Genomic DNA, 22,155 nt, shown 5'->3' on the forward strand with positions numbered 1-22,155 from the left:
CGTGCGCGCGCCCGTCTATCCCCCGCCCCTCGCTCCCGCCCCAGCTCGCGCTGCCCGGGCGGGCGCCGGCCGCTGGCGCCGCTCCTGCTGTCGCCCCCGGGGCGCGAGTTCGCCGCCCGCCGTCCGGGGACCCGGCGAGGGGCGGGGACAGCTCCGAGCCGGCCCCGGATCTCCCCCGCTCCCGTCTCACGCTTCCCGGAAAGTTTGTCCCTTTGCACTTTGCCGAGCCGCTTCGGGAACCCCGCCGCGACGAGGTGAGAGCTGGATGTGGGGGGAGGGAAGGAAGGCGGGAGGGGAAGCCCGCCGAGGAATGTGCCGGGCCGGGGTGGGTGGGGGCGAGTGGGGGTCCCGACTTGCGTGGGCCGGCTGGCCGCGAGACCCGGGATCATGTGCTGTTTGTGCAGCGGAGGCGCAGAGAGGTGCCAGGCCCTGGGCGGCCGTCGGTTGGCTGGTCAGGAGGACAGGGTCCACATGGCCGTCCAGAGGGGCCGGGATTGGGGCCTGTGTTAGAACTGACGGGCGGGCAAGGTGCAGGTGGCCTGAGGCCCCCTTTCGGGTCAGTCGGCCCCACCCGAGCCGCGGTTTCTTCCTGCACCCTACTGCTTCTTTACGCAGCGCCGGCAGATCTCTGTACCTATCTCTAGTCCTTTACCCCGCTGTCCCAAGCTGTGCCACCCGGTTCCCTGCCCCATTAACCGCAACGGCGTCGTCGTTGTGTGTCCCCCCCATCAGTGTCCCTGCTCAGGGTCTGGGGGTCAGGGCTGTTCTTCCTGCGACAGCCTCTGTGATTTCAGCTACTCCCTTCCTGTCCTGGGACAGAGCAGCTCTCTCAGCTTTCCCATGCCCTGCCCAGGCTGGTGAGGTGTGGCACAGCAGGACAGAGGTTTGGTCCTTTGGGCCCACATGAGGGGGCCCAGCATCCCTGATCTTTCTTCGCAATCCTCCACCCTGCTGTCTGTGGGCGTGGGCTGCTCAGCCTCTCCTCCCAGGGTGTGGGCACTCGATCACCCACATTCCTGGGCTCCAGCCTGGCACCTTCCTCAGGCACTGGACTCCACAGCTCTAGCCCCAGGGTGGGTCTGGGACCTGCCTGCTTCCTTTCAGGGAGACCCAATGCACCCCCCTACCCCCACCACAAAGTCACAGGTATTTGGCTCAGGGATCCTCCCAACAAAGGAGCTCTGGGGGTTGGTATGATGGATACAGGATGACCCCACCCTCCCCTGCCCATTGTCCTGGATCCTGAGGAGGAAATGCTGGGGGCTGAACAGGGGTTTGGGACCCACAGGCAGCTCTTGTGGATCCGAGTCCTAGGCTGTACTTCCAGCCTGTGGCCTTTGCCCATCGGCATTCCTTGTCTGTGTGGAGGCTGTGGGCCCTAGGTGGGAACTGGTTTCTACTTCTCCTTGGCTGACCCTGTGAGGGAAGTTTAGGGCAGGTGTTGCTTGGTGTTTTCTCCCTCTTCATCTCTCCTCTGCTCCTAATTTATGCTTTAGCCCCAGAGCTCCCCTCCCTGTCTAACATTTCTCTGTTTGGTATCCTCTGTGTCTCCTTCCTTTCTTCCTGCTATTATTTATTTCCTAGCATGACCTCAGTCTTGCCTCCTCTCTTGTATCTCTTCATTTTCTAGGTGTCTGACTTTCTGCCTCCCTTCTCTACCTTCCTGCCACCCTCAGTATCTCTGCCTCTCAGAATTGCCCTCTGTCCAGCCTCTCTCTTCTCTGTCTGAACGTTCAGTACACTTGTGAGTGACAAGGAATAAAAATATCACCGTCCCTGCCCTTGGATTCACATTGCGTTTAGCTACTCCGGAGGGACAGCCCTCCTTACCTTTCCTAACATTACCCCCCATCCCTTGCCCTCCAATCGTGGAATCCCTGACACACCTCTGGAGCCACAGTACTTCCTAACTACTCTTCCCCCACAACCAGGGTTTCCCCCACAGCCCCAGCTGGCGTGGTCAGGCCCCAAGTGTAGAATGGGGCACCCCCTACGAGGGTCGGTGGCAGCCAGAACTGATACAGCCCCCCTGGTCTGGGGCCAGGAAGCCAGGTAATAACTCTGCGGTGATGGCCCAGGTCCCTCCGAGCTGGGATATGGCTGGGGAGAGTGGCAGGAACACCTTGGGGAGTCCCTGAGGAGAATGACATTTCCTGGGGAGGAAGACCAGGGGACTAGGAACTGGGTCCTAGAGGAGCTGGGTAGCTGGGGAAGGGAGTGGAAAGACTGGTTCCTGGGAGAAAATGGGGGGCATTGTCTGGGTCCCCCCATTGGCTCTAATCACGTTCTCTGTCTCTGTCCTCCAGCTGAGGAGACGGGGAGTCTTTGGCGCCATGGCTGGTGCCTCGGTGAAAGTGGCAGTAAGGGTTCGGCCCTTTAATGCCCGTGAGACCAGCCAGGATGCCAAGTGTGTGGTCAGCATGCAAGGCAGCATGACCTGTGAGTGAGTCCCAGGGCCTGGCTGGGCACTAGCAGGACAGGCTGGGCCCACCATGGGCAGGACCCGGAGGAGGGCTGGGCTGGGCACAGAGCAGGTGCTAGTTGTAAGGGCGGGGGCTGGGGCAGGCTGGCCTTTCCATGTTCCCAGTCCCTGGGAGGGGGAATGTTGGCCTGCAGCCCTCCATTGCCCAATCTGGGGAGGCAGCCCGGTGGGGGGCGGGTCCTAAGAAGCCAAAATTAGCTTTGGTGACTGGAGGGGGTGGGGAGTGTTAAAGGGGAGAGATGAACTAGGACAGAGGTGGGGAGTGGGTTGCCTGGGTTTAGGAGTTTGTGGGGAGTGGGCAGAAATTGGGAGTACCTGACCTTGGTCTTCCTTCCTTTGTTCTCTCAGCCATCATCAACCCCAAACAGGGCAAGGATGCACCCAAAAGCTTCACCTTCGACTACTCCTACTGGTCACACACTTCGGTGAGGTTGTTGGGATAGGAGAAAAGCTAAGCAGTGAGAGACAGGGGAATTAGGTCCTGGGGATCACATGGCTGGGAAATAGGACTTCTGGGGGATTGGTCAGGACTGACCAAGGCACCTGGGTGGGGCTGGGTAGGATCCTTAGGTCGTGATTGGGATCAGGATGGGGAACGCAGACTTCCTTGGGATAATTAAGACTGGTAGAGACTGGATATGATCCTCAGGGATCCCTTCAGGGATGACTGGGGATGATTATGACTATGGATAGGGTTTGGTGGGGCACGCAGGACCTTGGGGCAATCATCAGTGATGGGGACAAGACTCCTGGGATCTAGTTACTGAGGACAAAAGTCATCTAGGGCTCCTGCTGTCATTCTCTACCTGCTTTTTACCCAGGCTGAGGACCCCCAGTTTGCATCTCAGCAGCAGGTATATCGGGATATTGGAGAAGAGATGCTGCTCCATGCCTTTGAAGGCTACAACGTGTGCATCTTTGCCTACGGACAGACTGGGGCTGGGAAGTCCTACACCATGATGGGGCGGCAGGAGCCAGGGCAGCAGGGTATCGTGCCTCAGGTATGCCCTGGGACCTGGCAGGGCAACCAGAGCAAGCACATTTCAGCTGCCCCCAGGGGAGGAAGGACAGGGGTCTGTGGATCATGGATCAGGGACCTGGCTCTTAGCGGCAGTTAGTGATAGGGAATGTGATGGGGTAGGGGCCTGGCTGCAACACGGATCCCAGGGCACTTTGGGGAGAGGCTCTTTGTCCCCACCAGAAGCAACAAGGCTCAGCAGAGACAAGGCTTTGGGGTCAAAGCCCTGGTTTTTTCACCTGCTATCTTGCCTTGTCTCATAATTATTTTAAAATGTAGTTCCCCTACAGGCTTGTGTTCCGTAGTCTAGGTGTTGACTATAGAATAAGCCTGTTGTGGATAACTGAGAGTTGATGCAATTCTCCCTGACTGAGTAGCACAGTGGCCTTGCACATAGACTCAGAGTTAGGATGCCTGGGTTTGCTTCCTGGCTCACCAGGTAACTGTCTGTGACCCTGGACAAGTGTGAACCTCTCTGAGGCTGTTTTTCCATCTGTAAAATGGGAACAATGCCTCCCTCAGGGCTATGGTAAGGGTTAAACAGCCCCTTGTGTCAGGGCCTGTCCTGGTGCTGGGTGCCAGAGGTGTGCCGTGAATAGCAGCTTCTCTGTGTCCACCTCCAGCTCTGTGAGGACCTCTTCTCTCGTGTCAATAAGAACCAGAGTGCTCAGCTATCTTACTCTGTGGAGGTAAGCCTGGATCTTAGTGGGAGTTGGGGAGTGGGCACGGTGTTGCTGGGCAGAGAGGAGGGGAGCAGAGTGATTAAGACCAAGGGCAGTCTTTGGAGTCAGACAACCTGGGATCCACTCTTGGCTTTGCCAGTTACTAACTGTGGCTTTGGGCAAAATATTTCATCTTTCAGCCCCTGAGCATGTTCATCTGTGAAATGATAATGATCAAATATGCCAAATGCCTAGCGTCAGGCCTGGAGAATAGTAAATGCGCAGTGCACATTAGTTGCAGTGACCTGTGCCACATCCAGGGGAGTGTAGGGTAAGTGTTGTGGTCAGTGTGATTGCTGGCTTTGCTACTTATTTGCTTCTTCCTCTCAGGTGAGCTATATGGAGATCTATTGTGAACGTGTACGGGACCTCTTGAACCCTAAGAGTCGGGGCTCTCTCCGGGTCCGGGAGCACCCTATCCTGGGCCCCTATGTGCAGGACTTGTCTAAATTGGCTGTGACCTCCTACGCAGATATTGCAGACCTCATGGACTGTGGAAATAAGGCTCGGTGAGGCGGGATGATGGAGTGGAGGGAAAGGGGGTCAGAGTTAGGAAGGTGAGAGGTGTGACCTAGTGACCACTCCCTTCACCCAGGACTGTGGCTGCCACCAACATGAATGAGACCAGCAGCCGTTCCCATGCTGTCTTCACCATTGTCTTCACACAGCGCTGCCATGACCAGCTCACCGGGCTGGACTCAGAGAAGGTGGGGCCACCCATCTCCGTCTGGTAGCAGGGACAGATGTCATGAAAGGGCCCTGGGTCTCCTTTGCACCTGTTCTGGGTTGAATGTCTCCTCAGACCTTCCACACCCGCCCTGCATCCCCCATCAGATCAGTGATATTTGCTTATTTGCCCTTCTTACTAAATTCCTCAGGGCAGTGCTTGGATCCCACTGTGTCCCTTGTCCCAGACACAGTGGGCATGTAAATACCTATAAGTAAAGAAGTGACAAATGGATGTGTAAGCACCTTCTTGCTGTTGTTTGTATATATCCCCATTTTCCTGTCCCCTGTCCTTCCCCCTTCTGTCTTTCTCCATCCCTTGCTAACTGCCCAATTCCCTTGCTGGGTGTTCCCCTGATTTGCTTCTCCCACCCCCCCACCAACCCCAGTCGCCTCCTGCCTCTTCCCTCTGACCCAGGTTAGTAAGATCAGTTTGGTGGACCTTGCTGGGAGCGAGCGGGCTGACTCCTCAGGGGCCCGGGGCATGCGCCTGAAGGTGAGGGGCTGAGGAGGGATGCGCAGGGCAGTGGGGAGGGGAATGGGGAAGTGGAGCAGAGTGGGAGAGAAGGACCTCATTTCCTGCCTTCCTCATCCCTTTCCAGGAAGGTGCCAATATCAATAAATCCCTGACTACTCTAGGAAAGGTGATCTCGGCTCTTGCGGATATGGTAAGACCTGGGGGTGGGAAGAGAAGGGGCTCTGGGAAAGGGGACCAAAGGGGTGGCCCAGCCTGACCCCCACTCCCCTTCCATCCTCCAGCAATCAAAGAAGCGGAAGTCAGATTTTATCCCTTACAGGGACTCTGTGCTCACCTGGCTGCTCAAGGAGAATTTGGGTGAGCAGCTCCTCTCTCTCTGCCAATCCTTCCACTATTCTTCTAACTCCCTTCGATACATGTGACAGATTCCCGTGCCACCCGTAGAATCCCGACCCCCCAGTTGTCCCATTGACTCTCCCCACAAACCAGGAAACAAGTCTTTGAAGATACACTGATGCTGAGATCAAGGCCACACCCTCCCTGCCAAGCCAAGGGCCTCACTGACCTGGCTATCCACGGCCCCTCCCATCCCACACCCACTGCTGATTTCATCCTCTTCCCACTGGTCTCTGACCGTCCCGCAGATGTGTGGTGTCTTCCTGACCTCATACCTCCTCCTTCTGACTACCAGGTTTCATGGTTAGTTCCACAACCCTTAGCTTCACCCTACCTCACACAGCAACCTACAAGACCCCTGCCTGGGCACTGAGGCCCCCCGATTCTGTGACACAGTCTGACTTAGGACCCAACCCAGCTAAAACTGTCTCCTCCCTTCCACTCATAGGTGGGAACTCGCGCACAGCAATGATTGCAGCCCTGAGCCCTGCGGACACCAATTATGAGGAGACTCTCAGCACCCTCAGGTGGGGCTCTGGCAGGGGTGGGACAGCATAGGAAAAGTGCCAGGAGCTCAGAGGCTGCTCAGGACCATGCCCAGGACACCGGTTGACCTGACCCTCAACTGTATCCAAATATTTTAAAACCTGGGAAGGAGAGAGGAAAACAGCAGATCAAGGGTCACCTGTGTCTGGGCCTCACCAGTCCTGATGCTCCCTCCTGACCCAGGTATGCTGACCGCACCAAGCAGATCCGCTGCAATGCCATCATCAACGAGGACCCCAATGCCCGGCTGATCCGAGAGCTGCAGGAAGAGGTGGCTCGGCTGCGGGAACTGCTGATGGCCCAGGGGCTCTCAGCCTCTGCTCTGGGAGGTAGGGCTTCAGGGGAGGGGCACTCAAGGATGCCCTGTGGCCCGTCTCACCCCTCTTCATTTACTTTTGCCCAGTTCAGTGACCACGAAGCCCTATCTTTGTTTAGTGATGTAGGGAGGGGACACGTCACACCTTCAGATGTTATAGAGCTGAGAGGGCCAGTTTCTGTGGGGGAGAGTCAGGGTTCAGGCTGCTTCTCAAACTGCTAAAATGACCTGAGCAGGAGTAAATGGCGAGCCCTGCATTTATCGTTCAAACGGTAAATCATGAAGAACAGGCTGCTTAGGGTACCTGCATTGACGGAAGTTCCTGTGAGCCATCAGGGATTTAGTGATCATAAGCCCCACAGTTCAACAGTGGAATAGTTTCTAAATGTAATGCTCAGCCTCTCTAATACCAAACAGCCTCTGTATTATTGGATATATCTGTGTTGACCACGTGAAGTGTGGGCTTTGCATTCAGTCTTGGGTCCACTCCACTGAGGACAGTCTGAGGGGCATGGTAGGGAGAACAAGGGTGTCTTGTTCTTGGGAAGAGGAGGAAGGGTAGATGTGATGTTTGCCTTCCCACATACGAAGGGTAGTCTTGCAGAAGGAAAAGTATAGTCTCTTATCCCAGAGGGAAGAACTAGAAACAGCGGCACACGTGATGGGGGCAGATATTAGCTCAACACAGCTGAGAACTTTCTGCTGTGTGGGCTAACAGTGGAAGGAACTGACTGCCTTGTCCAACTAATGAGCTTCCATCCCTGGAAGAGATAAACAGACACCGGGTGCCCATCAAGGCTGCAGTGGGCAGGCTCCCTGCTTGGTGAAGGTTGACTGATGTCCTCTGAAGTCCTTACAGGCTGGTCCTCTGTGAGGCGTTCTCTGTGTCTTTGATCAGTTCTGCTTTGCCTCAACCTCTTTGACCTCTTTCTCCTTCCCAGGCCTGAAGGTGGACGAGGGGAGTCCTGGCGGTGCTCTGCCCCCTGTATCATCTCCCCCTGCCCCAGCTTCACCCTCATCTCCCCCAGCACACAATGGGGAGCTAGAGCCACCATTCTCCCCCATTGCTGAGCCCCAGATTGGTCCTGAGGAGGCCATGGAGAGGCTGCAGGTGGGAAGCTGGAGCTGGTGAGGGAATGGGAGTTGGGGCTGCTGGGAGTTCTCCAAAGCCAGGGTTGAGGAGGAAGAAGGAGTCCCAGGAGCTGTGTGGCCCCCGTGGTAGGTGCTTGTCCTAGGCTGTCCTGATCCTTGCCTGTCTTGTGCCCTCAGGAGACAGAGAAGATTATAGCTGAGCTGAATGAGACCTGGGAGGAAAAGCTACGCAAGACGGAAGCCCTGAGAATGGAGAGGTGTGTGGGTTGGGGGCCGGCGGCTGGTGCTCTGGGAGGAGTGGGGATGGGGAGGGAGGTCAGGCCCCACAGGGAAGGGGTTCCTGGGCAGCGATGATAAGACCAACACCTGTCTGTCCTTTGCCTACAGAGAAGCATTGCTGGCTGAGATGGGGGTGGCCGTTCGGGAGGACGGGGGAACTGTAGGCGTCTTCTCTCCAAAGAAGGTGAGTTGAGGGATCAGGTGAGGAGGCTGAGGGAGGCCTGGGAGACTGGATGCTTAGGGAAGTGGGTGGCAGGGTAATGAGTTCTAATTCTGATCTTTCAGATCTCTGAATTGTCCCTCCATCGTTTCTGTCCCTACTCCTGCCACCTTCTCTCTATGTTGTCTGACCTTTTCTACCGTCCCCTCCATCTAACCATCAGCCAGAAAGGCGAGTGCTTATTAAGTGCCTGTGGCCAGGGACTCTAGGGACCACAAAAAGATAGCAGGGTCCCTGCCCTTAGGGAGATTTCAGGAGCTGCATAGAACCTAGGCATTTGCAGACATAAACTCACACACTTATATGTGAGTTCACACGTGGAATTTCTCTCTGGTTTCATAAGAAACTGGTTATAGTGGTTACCCTGGGGGAGAGGGAGAGGCCCTAGGAGATTTGAGCTAGGCTGGGATAGTGACTCACTGCATACTCTACTGTATCATTTGAACTTTGCACCTTGTACATATGTTACCTACTCAAAAAAATGCATTTTGAAAGGATAACTTGGGAAGACAGGACTGTAAGGGAATAGAGGAGTAAACCCTAAACTGTAAGACTGATTGTAAATGCAGTGAGAGCTTTGAAGATGGAAGCATCAGTGCACCTTGAGGTGTTTGAAAGCTGGCTGGCTTCCTGGAGACGGTGGTTTGGAAAATGGAGGTTGAAAGATGGATGGGGTTCGTGCAGTAGAGCAAGTCAGGGAGAATGAGGCTAAGCGAACATGGTGTCAACTGAGTGGGGCCTAGCAGCACCCGTCATGTGCCTGCTATGTAGTAGGTGCTCAGTCAATCTTTGCTGAGAAAGAAGGCAGCCAGGCAGAAAGGTAGGGGTGACCAGGCTTAGTTGGAGGCAGAAATGGTATTCAAAATCTTTAACTATCAGCACTGCTCAGGGACCAAGCAATCAGAGTGGACACTGGCTGTAGACAGCCAGTATTGTGCATGCTGACCAAGGGGTGATGCAGAGGCCAGTTTGAGTGAAGCACGCACTTGCAGTCCCACTGGGCAGCCAGCCATGCCTGTCTGGTCCATACACTGTGCTCAGGGCCAGATAGGGGTTGCCTGGAGGAAGTGGCACCTTGTAGGAAGAAGGCTCCTCCTGATTTCATAGGTTAGGGCCATCTGTGGGACTGAGCAAGCAGGGCTCCTGGAGCGGGGATCCAAGAAGAGGAGAGGGTTTGCCTTGTCTGGGCAGCCAAGGCTTTGGAGGTCCCGAGGTCTGCATCTGGAGGAGGAGCTGCCCATGGCTCTGGGCATGGCTTGCAGCCACCCTGGGGTGCTGGGTACTTGAGGAATTCTCATCACAGCTGCAAGTTTGGAGAAAATATGAGAGGAGTGGAGAAACTGTTGAGTGGGTGATTCTTCCTTGAGAGGCTTCACGTGATGTGGAATGCCACCACCTAAAGCCCTGGGACCACCTAGCAGGGTGTTTGTTTTGTTTTGAATTGTTATTGTAATGGTCACACCAGAGAGAATATTCCCATAGTAGTAAGAAGCGTATAAGGTGTAAAGGAAATCTTCCTTCCTACCCTCAGGTTCCCCTCTCAGAGGCAAACCTCCTTATCAGTTCCTAATGTATTCTTTTAGAGGCAGTCTGTGCACATGCAGGCGTTCATTACGAGTGTATAATCATCTGCATGTGCCCACACGTGGAGCCTTTCTGGAGTAGTGCTGGTTCCATACCTGACACTGTATTCTTTTTTAATAGAATAGTACCTGAGTTTTGTCCATTCTTCATAGAAGCAGAATATGCCATCGAAGAGATGTATGATGGTTTCTTTGACCAGTTTCCTACCATGGACATTTAGGTTGTTTCCCATTCTTTGATACTATGAAAAATATTATGGTGGATAGTCTGGGCAGTCTTATAAATAGGTCTGTTATTTGAAGAACGAATTCCTGGAGGTGGAGATTTGGGTCAAACGGTAGCCATGTAAAATTCTGATCTGTTTTGCCAAAGTGCCCTCCAAGTATTGTAACTGTACCACTTTTTACTCCTGGGAGCAACATGCAAGAAAGCCCTTTCCCTTCACTCTCCTCAGCTTTTTGTGTTTTGCCAAACGGATTGGTAAAAAAGGTGTCTCAGGGTAGTTTACTTTTGCATTTCCTCAAGGTGGTAAGGATGAACTATTTTCATGTGTTTAAAAGGCATATATTTAAGAACAGAAAGCCATTAAACTCCCTGGGGAGACGGGTTTGGAGATAGCGTCTCCAACCTGGGAATGGTCGGCTGGGGAATTGGGTCTGGGGAGAAAATCTACCATTTAGAGAGAGCCAGGAGCCTAGGGAAAGCTCCCTTTTTCTGGGGCCCCCAGCACTAGGTCTAAGGACTTCTTAAATCAGTAAGTTTCCAGCCTTGCTTAGCTCCCTTCCCGGGGCCTTAGGGGCAGGGCAGGATCAGATTCTGGGTCGCCCACCCACCTGGCCTTGGCCCGAGCAGTTCCCTGCTTACCTGCTTGACGCATTAGGCTTCTAGGTAAGGTTTCATTTGAACAAAGGGCTCCAGGGTTGAACAAAGATTGCAAAGCATTGCCCTAAATCATGTCCCTTCTCCCTAGGGATCGATCGCTCTCAGCTTCCAGAGCCCATCCGTGTTCGTGATTCCCAGAGCAGGCCTGACAGTGCTGTCTAGGGAGGGGGCGTGAGTGTCCCTTGGGAGAAGAGGAAGAGTGTCCCAGTGATCCTTGGGGGGCCTGGGCAGAGGGGCAGACATGGTATGTCTCCACTGTGGACATAGCCTTGGCCTCACTGGGGCTCCCAAAGAAATATGGGGCCTCAGCAAAGGGCTGTTTCTCTACATCCTGTGCTTTCCTGCCTCTGTGCTTTTGTTCAAACTCCTCTTTCATCTGGAACGCTCCTCCTTCTGCATATCCATGTCCTCCTCACCCTCCAGGACCAGCTCCCATGCTGCCTTTTCCATGAAGTCCTGACCCCCCCTGAGTGAGTTCTGTTCATCTATTCATCTTTGCATGGGAGCCCCTCCCAGGATGTGGTGGCATTCAATTCTCTGGGAACGAATGAGTGAATGAATGAGCTAAGTCCGGGTGTGAAAAGATCAGAAACTCTACTACCAGGCATCCGTTTCCACTTGTAAATGGTGTTTCTATGCCAAGTCTTACCTCCCCCAGTTGACTCTGATTTCCTTACTGATGGGACAGCAGCATCTGGGTCTGACTTACCTCTGTGTCTCACCCAGCACTTCACTAGGGTCTTGCATGTAGAAAGCCCACAGGAAATCATTGTAGAATGGAGGCAGGGGGTCTTGTGTTTAGTTGGAAGGCTTAGGAAAGCTTCTTGGAGGAAGTGGCATTTGAGATAGGCCATGAAGGATGGGAAGTGAATGATTTTGACAGGTGGGGATGGGGGTGGAGCCGGGAGGGAGGCTGTTCCAGGCGAGGGAACATGGGTTGCAGCTCATGAGGGCTGCCGGGGATGCGGGAGGCCTGCTTCTGGGATGGGTGCTCAGCAGGCCACTAGACAGGAGCACAGAGGGGAGAGGGGCCCTGGAAAGGGACCTGGATAAGCGGGCTGGGGACCTGACGTGGAGGAGGCTCAGGGATGTCAGGTGGACATGGGGTGCCTCTGGAGAGTTCTGAGTGAAGCATGACACGGCCATCATGTGGTGTGAGCAGAAAGCGGGGAGACCGTAGAGATGGTATGAAGTCAGGCGGCTTGTGGCAGGATGGGCCAAGGAGGGAGGGAGACTTCCCAGGGCTTGGCAGGCGGTGGTGTGGAGCAGGTTAGAGGGAGCAAAGCTCATGTGCTCTCTGGTTATGTGCTTGGGGGCACCGGGCGGGGGTGTGTGCCATAAGAGAGACAAGTCAGGAAAGCGGGCTTCTGTGAAAGGTTTTCATTGCAGAGCAGCATGGTGATCAGCCCGGCATGCGGGATAGGGGGTGAGGGAGGCCTCAGCAGGACCGGGCAGCTGCTGCAGGGACCCTGGTCGGAGGCAAAGCAGGCCTCGGACGGGCAGCGGCTGGGAAGAGGGGGGGGTCTGCTGTGAGAAACAGGTCCGTTTATTTTATTTGCTTTGGAATTGAACTGGCGCTTTTCATTTTTGAATTACAATTATAAAAATAATCTATGGTCCTAAGAAATTCAAACAGGAATAAAAGGTGGGAAGTACCAGTCCCTAGCCCAGTCCCCTCTGTAGTCTCCAGAAGTGGCAAGTTCCATAATGATGGAAGAAGAAATGCTGAGACCTGGGGACAGAGGGAGTGCAGGGAAAGCAGAGGCGAGGGTGGGTGGATGCTAAAGTCTCCGTCAGGGAGACTGGTGGATGGAGGTGCCTCTGAAGAAATGGGGCCTGGAAAGGGTTGCTGGCCTGGGTGGGTGGGGACCATTTTTGGACCTCTTAAGTGTGACAAATGGGGGTGGGTGTCAGGCTGCCCTGAAGGTGGTTAAGTGTAAGCGGGAGTAAGGAGGTGGAGAGCTCTGCAAGAGGGGAGGGGGAATAGCAGCAGGCTGGGAGCCCGGAGGGGTGTCCGCTGAATCTTTCTCCCCTCTTCCCCTTTCTCTGTCTGGCTCCTACATCCTTCCTCTGACCACCCCGCTCCCCCCAGACTCCCCACCTGGTGAACCTGAACGAAGACGCCCTGATGTCTGAATGTCTGCTGTACCACATCAAAGATGGCGTTACCAGGTAGTGCTCATGCAGCCTGTGGGCAGCCTGTCCTGGGGTGTGGTTGCGGAGGGGCAGCCACACTTGTGACTCCCTCTCCTGGTGGCCTCACTGAAGACACCCCAGATCTCAGGGCTTCCTGAGCACTGGTGAACCTGGCTTCTCAGTGGCCATCTGGTCTCTACCCACCGCTTTGGTGTGGGTGAAACACCACCTGGGAACAAAGTGGCCCTGCTCTTAAGAAAAGCTCCTGATGTACTGGGCGAAGGGTAGGCAGGACACACAGGCCCCTGTGTTCTGAGCCCCTGGCACCACTGTCTTGGTGTCCCTTGGTGGGACCTTACCTTGGGGGCAGATGGGAAACCTGCCCCTGGCCCCATGTTGATGGGCAGTACCCACTAGCTAATGCTCATGAAGCCTTGGGGCTCAGCACCTCCTGGAGTTAAAGGGCTGAGGGTATCCCTTCTCCCCTACAAGCACGTACAGCTGTCCTCGGTTATCATTAGGGTAGGGAGTGAGCCCTCAGGGTGATCCACCCTGAGGATGGATGGGAGGTCCAAGACTGAGGCTCCCCAACACCCCAGGTCCCCCTTTTCCCTCTGCTGTATCTCACAGTGAGTGAGGATATGGGCTTGAGTGTCAGGCAGACCTGGGCTCCAGTCTCAGGGTCACCACTGTCAGGCTGCATGATCTTCTGCAAATTACTTTGCCATTCTGAGCATCAGCCTTCTCATCTGTGAAACAGGAATAATTAAGCTTGGCTTATTGAGTTGGATAAACTTGTATTTAAAAGAGGCTTGGCGACTATCTGGCACCTGCTCAGAAAATGTTGGCTGTTGTTTGTCCAGGGTCGGCCAGGTGGATGTGGACATCAAACTGACCGGGCAGTTCATTCGGGAGCAGCACTGTGTATTCCGGAGTATCCCTCAGCCAGACGGAGAAGGTAACGGCCACTGAAGACACCCTGCATGCTGAATACAGGGGCCTGGGTTGAGTACATAAGGAGATGTGCCTTGGCCCTCAGTGGGACTTTGAGCCCATAGTAGTAAGGGGCCATCAAGGGCCCAGTGGTGTGCACTCACCCTGAGAGAAGACCGCTGCAATGGGGAGGGAGTGGCCAGGGTCCCCAAGGCAAAACAGAACACTAGAGAGCACGCGAGAGGGTGGGCTTCTGGTGAAGAGGAAATCCTGCCGTCTCCCTTGGTTTTTTAGTCTCAGACAGCAGCCTGGTTGTTTTTTTAAAATCTGTATTTATTTCAGAGGGAGATGACTTTCTCTCCGGAAAACCTGCTTCTATGCAGCTATGACTGAAAGTTTCTGGGAGTTGTCAGCTCTTATATCTCTCTGATTCCAAAGCTTTCAGAGATTTTTAGCCCTTATATGGCCACAGCAGCAAAAGCTTTTAGAAATCGCAAGCCCTAAGGTGAAGATAATAAACTGACATATCAACAAAACAATACTCTTGTGATTCAGGGCATATTTTGAGCTCACCATTTTGTCCTAGTTCAGTCATTTAAAAAAAATGAAGTGATTTGGGTTCATGTAGGCCTATGTGAAGTTGAGCTCTGGGAAATGAGTTGGGCCGGGGAGGCTGGGTGTGTAACACGTGAGCCCTCTGTCAACTTGAGCTGTGCAGTGCGCCTCAGATCTGGAAGGGGTGCCTGGCCTGACACCTTCAAGAGGACAGAGAGATGGGGCATGCATAGTCAGTACATTTTTTTTTTTTTGAGAGGGCATCTCTCATATTTATTGATCAAATGGTTGTTAACAACAATAAAATTCTGTATAGGGGACTCAATGCACAGTCATTAATCAACATCAAGCCTAATTCTCAACAGTCTCCAATCTTCTGAAGCATAATGAACAAGTTCTTACATAGTGAATAAGTTCTTACGTGGTGAACAGTGCAAGGGCAGTCATCACAGAAACTTTTGGTTTTGATCACGCATCATGAACTATAAACAATAAGGTCAGATATGATTATTCGTTTGATTTTTATACTTGATTTATATGTGAATCCCACATTTCTCCCTTATTAGTACATTTATAAAATAAGGAAAGACACTATTGTGTGGCCGACAGCTCGGGTTTGAGACATGCCTCCTGGGCTTCAGTCTGGTTCAGGGCCAGCAGGTTAATGCAGTGGTTCTGGGATGGTTCAGGTCCTCAGTGGCAGCAGATGTTTCCAGCATTGCAGCTGCAAGCTGTTCAATCAGTTCACCCCAGTGAGTTATTGCCAGGTTCCTGTTCTGTGGTTATGTCAGGCTCTGTGCTGGGTTGACACCAAAACCATACAAAAGTGGAGTGAGCTCGCCCCCGCAGGGGCTTAGAGTGTGCTTAGGGAAATGGCAGGCATGAAACAGTTATGTCATAGGGGAAGGAGCCCATGAATCTGTGCCCCAGAGGGTGGGGGCTATATAGCCTTAGTCCATTTGGGTCTCTTGTTATGGGAGGTTTAAGACTTCACCAAAGAGGACAGGCAGAGAGAGCTATGGGCATAGAAGAGTAGTTGTTACTCACTGGCCATCTACTTTGGGCCTTTGCATTTTCTCCTGCAGCTCCCAGGTGAGGGAACTAAGGCTCCCAGGGGTCAGGGAGTTTGTCCGAGACCACACGGCTGAAGGTGGCAGAGCTGAATCCCAGCACAGCACACCTGGCCCCAGGGGTGGTGCTCTGAGCTCTGCCTTAGTGCAGATCGCCATGGGCTCATGGACATGGCTAGGCTGGGGCAGAGTCCTCTCACCTGGCCCCATCGCTCTCCATGACCCATATCTGCACCTCCCCCGACCTCAGATTATCTGCTGATTTACATTATCCTCTGACCAGCTGGAGGTGATCTCTGTGAGAGCAGAGATTTTGGTTTTAATCTCCATGTATTTCCAGGACCTAAAATAGTGCATTGCATATAGTAGGAGCACAGTATATTTGTCAAATGAATGAAGAATTTGGGGGTATGGTGGGAACTAAGGGTGGGGATAGACTGGCACCCGTTACAGCCACCCCGTCCCCTCCTCTGCCACCTCCCATTGCCATTCCCAACACACGGTGATGCCTCACTTCTCCCTGTCTGTCTGCTCCATCTCCATCATTTCTGTGCCTTGAAGTCTGAGTGCCTCAAGCCTTGGCTCAGAAGTTACCACTTTCCTGTGCTCATTCCCAGCCCTGTGCCCCTGAGTGCAGTCCTCTCTGCTCCCTTTGTGCTCCTGTAGTATCAGTAGGCCCATCTCTGCCTCCTGTTACAATTCATCCTGGTTTGTTCGTTTATTCTTAATAACAAGAACTCACTTTCTTGTATCACTTTGAGCCTTTCAACCATTCTGTAAAGAAATACCCCAGTATCTTATTTTCTAGAAGTTCACAGAAGTCATAGAAGTCAGATGACTTGTTCAGCATCCCGCAGCTAAGGAGTTGCAGTGGCTTTGGGTTACAGGGGTCCCTCTGTGACAATGGGGCACTGCCACTTGAGGGCAGGGAGCTGCCTCATGCGTCTTTGTGTCCCAGCAGTAGCAGGCTCTGATTATACAGAAGACAGGAGCACCTTGATGGTTGATTAAATTGGGTTGCCTTTATCTTGTCTTGTGAGGACAGTGGTCTGTTGGCTGTGGCTTGAGAAAATAAGTAAGGTGGCAGTTTGCAAGATCAGACGGAAGTGGGCTAGATGCCTTCTGGAAGAATCCAGGCCTGGACAGCGAGAACATTAGTTGGACAGGAAGGAATGGACATCTGGAAGGCAAAAATGACAGGGCCTGCAGACTAAGTGACATGGTTGATGAAGCCCTCTGAGAATTACTGGTTTGTTGGGGAGGATGGTGGTGGGAGAGAGGGGAGCTCACTGCAGAGGCTCCTGGAACTGTAGCTGGGGCTCTAACCCTCCTTCTGCTCTTCCTTTCCTGTGCTGCCTGCCACCAGAGGGGCCATGGCACCCCCGACAGGTACTGGCGGGAGGGACTGGGGTGCATGTCTATTTTGGGGGGTATTGCAAGATGGGAACTGACCATAACTCCTTTCCCCTGGGTCTAATCACTCCATTTCCTCTCTCCCTCCGCTCAGTGGTGGTCACCCTGGAGCCTTGTGAAGGAGCAGAGACCTACGTCAATGGGAAGCTTGTGACTGAGCCACTGGTGCTGAAGTCAGGTAGACGCAGTGCCCCAGTGAGGGTTCTGGGGCATAGCTGTGCATAGGAAGCCCCAGGCAGAGCCTTTGGGATGAATCCTGGGGCAGGACTTAGACAGAAACCAAAACTGCATGGGACTATGTAGAAGGCACTGGGAAGAAGTGCTGATGAAGAAGCAGTTCTGGTTTCTGCTGTGGCCCCTGGGAAACAAAGGATGACAGGCTCCCCTGATTCCCTCAGGTTGTCGGGAAGGGGTGCTTCCTGGAGTCAGTGGGGGAGCCTCAGCTCTGACTGCCCTCAGATTTGGGGTGATGGAGAGGTGGTGGTGTCAGGGTCCCTGGCATTTGTGGGCAAGGCCCTTTATACCCGGTGTGGGGATGGGTTTGCTGCTTTGGGGGAGCGAGTCCACTTTTCCCTCCTCCCGCATCCAGGGAATAGGATTGTGATGGGCAAGAACCACGTTTTCCGCTTCAATCACCCGGAGCAGGCACGGCTGGAACGGGAGCGAGGGGTTCCCCCCACCCCAGGACCGCCCTCTGAACCCGTTGACTGGAACTTTGCTCAAAAGGAACTGCTGGAGCAGCAAGGCATTGACATCAAGCTGGAGATGGAGAAGAGGTGCGAGGAGAGGGCGCTCCTGCTGGGCCCCCAGGCCCCCCCTCCCTGGCTGCCCGCCCCCAGGCCCCAGCGCCCTCCTGCTGTCAGATACCCCGTGGGGGTGGCTGCATACCCCACACAACTCTTCCTCTCTCCCTTGCAATCGCAGGCTGCAGGATCTGGAGAACCAGTACCGGAAAGAGAAGGAAGAAGCGGATCTTCTGCTGGAGCAGCAGCGACTGGTGAGGGGTGGTCTGGGCTGTGGGGTGTGGTGCAGGCAGAGGTGGGGATAGGCCTCCCCATGACCTGCACTCCACGTGGCTCAGGCTGTCTGAGCCAGAGTGGGCATGGGGATGGGGGGTGTCTAGGAGGAGACAGTTTTAAGAGAAGAGGACTGGGGTGGAGACTGCAGGGAAAGAACAGTTCTCCCAGCTGACTGGCTTCCTGGGCTCCAGCCAATCCTGTGCCACCTTTATGACCTTTACCATGTCTCAGTGCCACCTGTACTATTACTTCTCTAAGACTGTTCTTTAAATGGACTTACTTTTGAGCCTTTAACTTCTTCCTGAGCTGTAATATACATGCATGGACCTTGGACTTGGTGAAGCTACAGCCAGCCCTTCTCGGTCACTCTCTGCGGTCGCTGAGCCACCCACTGGTGTTCTCCAGTACTGTCGTTATTTCCACGGTATAGGACAGCAGAGGCTCAGCGGTCCACCAAGGATGCATGGTTTGGCAGGGGTTTCTGGTGTCTGTAGGGCTCATGGGCTCCAGGATGTCTTTAGCCCTCTCTCCGGCTATTTCTCTGGCTGCAGTATGCCGACTCTGACAGTGGGGATGACTCCGACAAACGCTCCTGTGAAGAGAGCTGGCGGCTCATCTCCTCCTTGAGGGAGCAGCTGCCCCCCACCACGGTCCAGACCATCGTCAAGCGCTGTGGCCTTCCCAGCAGCGGCAAGCGCAGGGCCCCTCGCAGGGTGTATCAGATCCCCCAGAGGCGGCGGCTGCAGGGCAAAGATCCCCGCTGGGCTACCATGGCTGACCTGAAGATGCAGGCAGTGAAGGAGATCTGCTACGAGGTGGCCCTGGCCGACTTTCGCCACGGGAGGGCTGAGATTGAGGCCCTGGCTGCCCTCAAGATGCGGGAGCTGTGTCGCACCTATGGCAAACCAGAGGGGCCCGGAGATGCCTGGAGGGCCGTGGCCCGGGATGTCTGGGACACGGTGGGCGAAGAGGAAGGCAGTGGAAGTGGAGGTGGCGGCAGTGAGGAGGGAGCCCGCGGGGCAGAGGTGGAGGACCTCCGGGCTCACATCGACAAGCTGACTGGGATTCTGCAGGAGGTGAAGCTGCAGAACAGCAGCAAGGACCGCGAGCTGCAGGCCCTGAGGGACCGCATGCTCCGCATGGAGAGGGTCATCCCCCTGACCCAGGTAGGGAGGCCCGGCCCCGGCTTTCTCCCGCCACTGCCCCCAGCCTCCCAGCCTTCCTGTCCTCCCTTAGGAATCTGAACCTCTTACCTCAGATTCCAGCCTCCCTCCCCTCTTCCTGTAGAAAGTTGTGCTGGAGTGTGACACAGCTCTTCTCAGAGTACTTGGTGGACCGCCTGCCACACAGTCCCCAGGGCACTAACTGAAAATGTGGGCTCCTGGGTTCCACCCCAGGCCTGAGTTGGCATCTGTGGGGATGATTCTGTATTTATTGCTGAGGGACAGTAAAGTTTGAGAAGCACTGACATACAAAGTGCACGGTTCTTAAGTTACTGCTGGTCACGTGCATGTATGCTCTTATTACCACCCCTCTGCCACCATGGCTGTTTCCTATGTGGTTGGTGTGCTGAGGGCTTTTCCTGTGCCTCTTCATTTAATCTTCTTAACAGCCCCGTGAGTGGCAGCATTATCACCAGTCCTCGTTTTGCATATATTCACTCAACAAGTAATATTTGAGTGCCTACTGTGGGCCAGGTATGGTGCCAGCAGCTGGGGTTACTTACAGCAGACGACTTCCTGCTCTGCTCCAGCTTGCCTCCCATGGGGGTGACAGTCAGTCATGACACCTCCTGGTGTTACGAAGGCTTATGTCCCCAAACATGCTCCTGCTCCTCTCCCTTCATGCTCTCCATGCCAGCCCCTCTGGCTTCCCTGTCCTCTGAACTTGCTGGGCCTGCTCCTGCCTCAGGGCCTTGGCACCTGCTCTTCCTTCTGCCTAGAATGCCTTTCCTCTGACAGCCTCACAGCTTGCCCCTCACTTTCTTCAGGTGTTCACCACAATGACAGTTTGTTCATCACAGCCACCTCCACCCTGAGTCTTCCACCCATCTGCTCTGTTCTTCCGAATACCTACCTATATTTATTTAAAGCATATTATGTAGTATATTGCAAATACTTCCATATAACATAAATAACAGTAAGAAAAAAAAAATATATATATATATATATACTTAGGTTTAACTTTCATGTTGAAGTGTGAAGTGTGATACCCATGCCAGACCATTTATTTTTTCACTCTTTTGTCAGCTGTCTCACCTGACTGAAATGGCAGCAGGTACTTGCCCTCCCTTTTTATTGACCTCTGTACCCCCAGGGCACCTCATTTATTCAGCAATATCTGCTGAGTGCCTTTTAAATGCCAGGAACTGCTCTAAACATTTCACATGGTTTAGCTCATTTAATTCTTACGGCCACCCGGGCAGCAGGTACTTATTATTGACACCATCTTACACATGGGGAGCCTGGGCACATGTCTGTTACAGGACAGAGACCCAGATCACACAGATAGGAAGTGGCAGGCCAGGGTTGGGCTCAGAATATCTGCTTCCCTGGCCTGGGCTCCTAACCCATTATTCTTCTAGCTTCCTTAACCTCCAAGCCCCTCCTGGGGCCCCTTGACGTCCAGGTGCTCCAGGCCCTCTGACTTCTCCCGAATCGCATGTGCTCAGGACTCTTATCCACTCTCCTCATGTGCCTGTTTTCTCGCTCCTTCACCCTCCCAGGATCACGACGATGAGAATGAAGAAGCTAGTGAGGCTGCCTGGGCCACGCCCCAAGGCTCAGAAGAGGTGGAGGAAGAAGCCCCCAGTGACCAGGCCCCCTTGGCCCGGCCCTCCTCGCCACCCCTGTCAAGCTGGGAGCGGGTGTCACGGCTGATGGAGGAGGACCCTGCCTTCCGTCGCGGCCGCCTCCGCTGGCTCAAGCAGGAGCAGTTGCGGCTGCAGGGACTTCAGGGCTCTGGGGTCCGGGGCGGGGGACTGCGTAGGCCCCCAGCCCGCTTTGTGCCCCCTCACGACTGCAAGCTGCGCTTCCCCTTCAAGAGTAACCCTCAGCACCGGGAGTCCTGGCCAGGGATGGGGGGCGGGGAGGCCCCGGCTCCACCCCAACCCCCTGAGGAGGTCACTCCCCCACTGGCCACCCCTGCCCGCAGGCCTCCAAGTCCCCGCAGGTCCCACCGTCCCCGCAGGAACTCCCTGGACGGAGGGGGCCGGTCCCGGGGAGGGGCTTCTGCCCAGCCCGAGCCCCAGCACTTCCAGCCCAAAAAGCACAACTATTATCCCCAGCAGCCCCAGCCATACCCAGCCCAACGGCCTCTGGGGCCTCGCTACCCCCCATACACTACGCCCCCTCGAATGAGGCGGCAGCGCTCAGCCCCTGACCTCAAGGAAAGTGGGGCAGCCGTGTGAATCCCACATCCTGGGCAGAGGGCCTAGCAAGGCCCTTGCTGGGAGGAAAGGAGATGCCTGAAACATTGCCTCCCCAGAAGCTCTGGGGCAGGGAGGCCCTAGAGATGAGAGCGAAGGTCCGAGTAAGTGATAGAAGCTGATAGAAGCTGTGGGAGTGACTGGGCCGGAGGCCAAAGGAAGGAGGAGGGCACGGGGTTGCCAGGAGCAGACCAAAGTGAAGGAAGAGCAATGAGAAGCTGCCTCGGGGCCACCCCTTGTGGGGTGGGGGGGGTCCCACAAATGCTGCTATGGGTGGGGTGAGGGTCTGGGGGCTGCATGGCCAGTGTTTGACTTTCTTTTCAAGTGGAGGCAAGGGGAAGAGAACCTTGAATGAGGCAAGTTCTCCCTGGCCCTGTCTCGTCTGTCTGTCTGTGGTGGGTTTCTGTTTCCAGGGAGGTGTGGTAGGATCACAAGTCATTCCCCTCCCCTTCCAGGCCCCCCTGCTATATTTGGGGGACCTGTCTGGTTTCTGGTTTGGCTGGAGTCCCATGAGGATGTGGGACCCCTCAATAAAAGCAAACAGGGAGCTTGTTGCTGGTGGTGGTTTGGTTTTGGTGTTTAATGGAGGTGTAGATTACTTAAGTAAAATGCACAGTTGTTAAGAGTGTGGCTCAGTGAGTTTTTACATTGGTGTGCACCCACACAGTTGCCATCCAGACCAACATACAAGAATGTTCCCCTCGTGGTTTCTTGAGCGTTCAACATCATATCTTATTTCGGAGGGCATAACCAGTTTCCCTTCCTTCATTTTTGCCTACTCAGCATCTCCACATGTGGCTGCAGCACCACTGTCATTGTCCTGGACATAGGAGTGATGAGGGGAGGCAGAGGGAGTACCAG

At 54.5% G+C, this 22,155-nt stretch overlaps 1 protein-coding gene across 1 annotated transcript; it reads left to right on the forward strand.

The window, feature by feature from the left end:
- Positions 1-51: 51 nt before the first annotated feature.
- KIF1C (kinesin family member 1C) lies at positions 52-21,922 on the forward strand. The gene is made up of 23 exons (XM_036895946.2): positions 52-254; positions 1,932-2,052; positions 2,307-2,439; positions 2,831-2,907; positions 3,304-3,483; positions 4,124-4,189; positions 4,553-4,731; positions 4,818-4,929; positions 5,367-5,444; positions 5,551-5,616; positions 5,708-5,783; positions 6,271-6,349; positions 6,552-6,697; positions 7,626-7,795; positions 7,954-8,033; positions 8,164-8,239; positions 12,834-12,913; positions 13,741-13,835; positions 16,943-17,026; positions 17,438-17,624; positions 17,773-17,845; positions 18,419-19,033; positions 20,593-21,922. The coding sequence occupies exons 3-23, from the start codon at positions 2,334-2,336 to the stop codon at positions 21,274-21,276; spliced, it is 3,309 nt and encodes a 1,102-aa protein (XP_036751841.2). The 5' UTR covers positions 52-254; positions 1,932-2,052; positions 2,307-2,333; the 3' UTR covers positions 21,277-21,922.
- Positions 21,923-22,155: the final 233 nt, after the last annotated feature.

The sequence above is a fragment of the Manis pentadactyla genome, chromosome 4 (assembly GCF_030020395.1).
Source record: "Manis pentadactyla isolate mManPen7 chromosome 4, mManPen7.hap1, whole genome shotgun sequence".
Lineage (NCBI taxonomy): Eukaryota > Metazoa > Chordata > Mammalia > Pholidota > Manidae > Manis > Manis pentadactyla.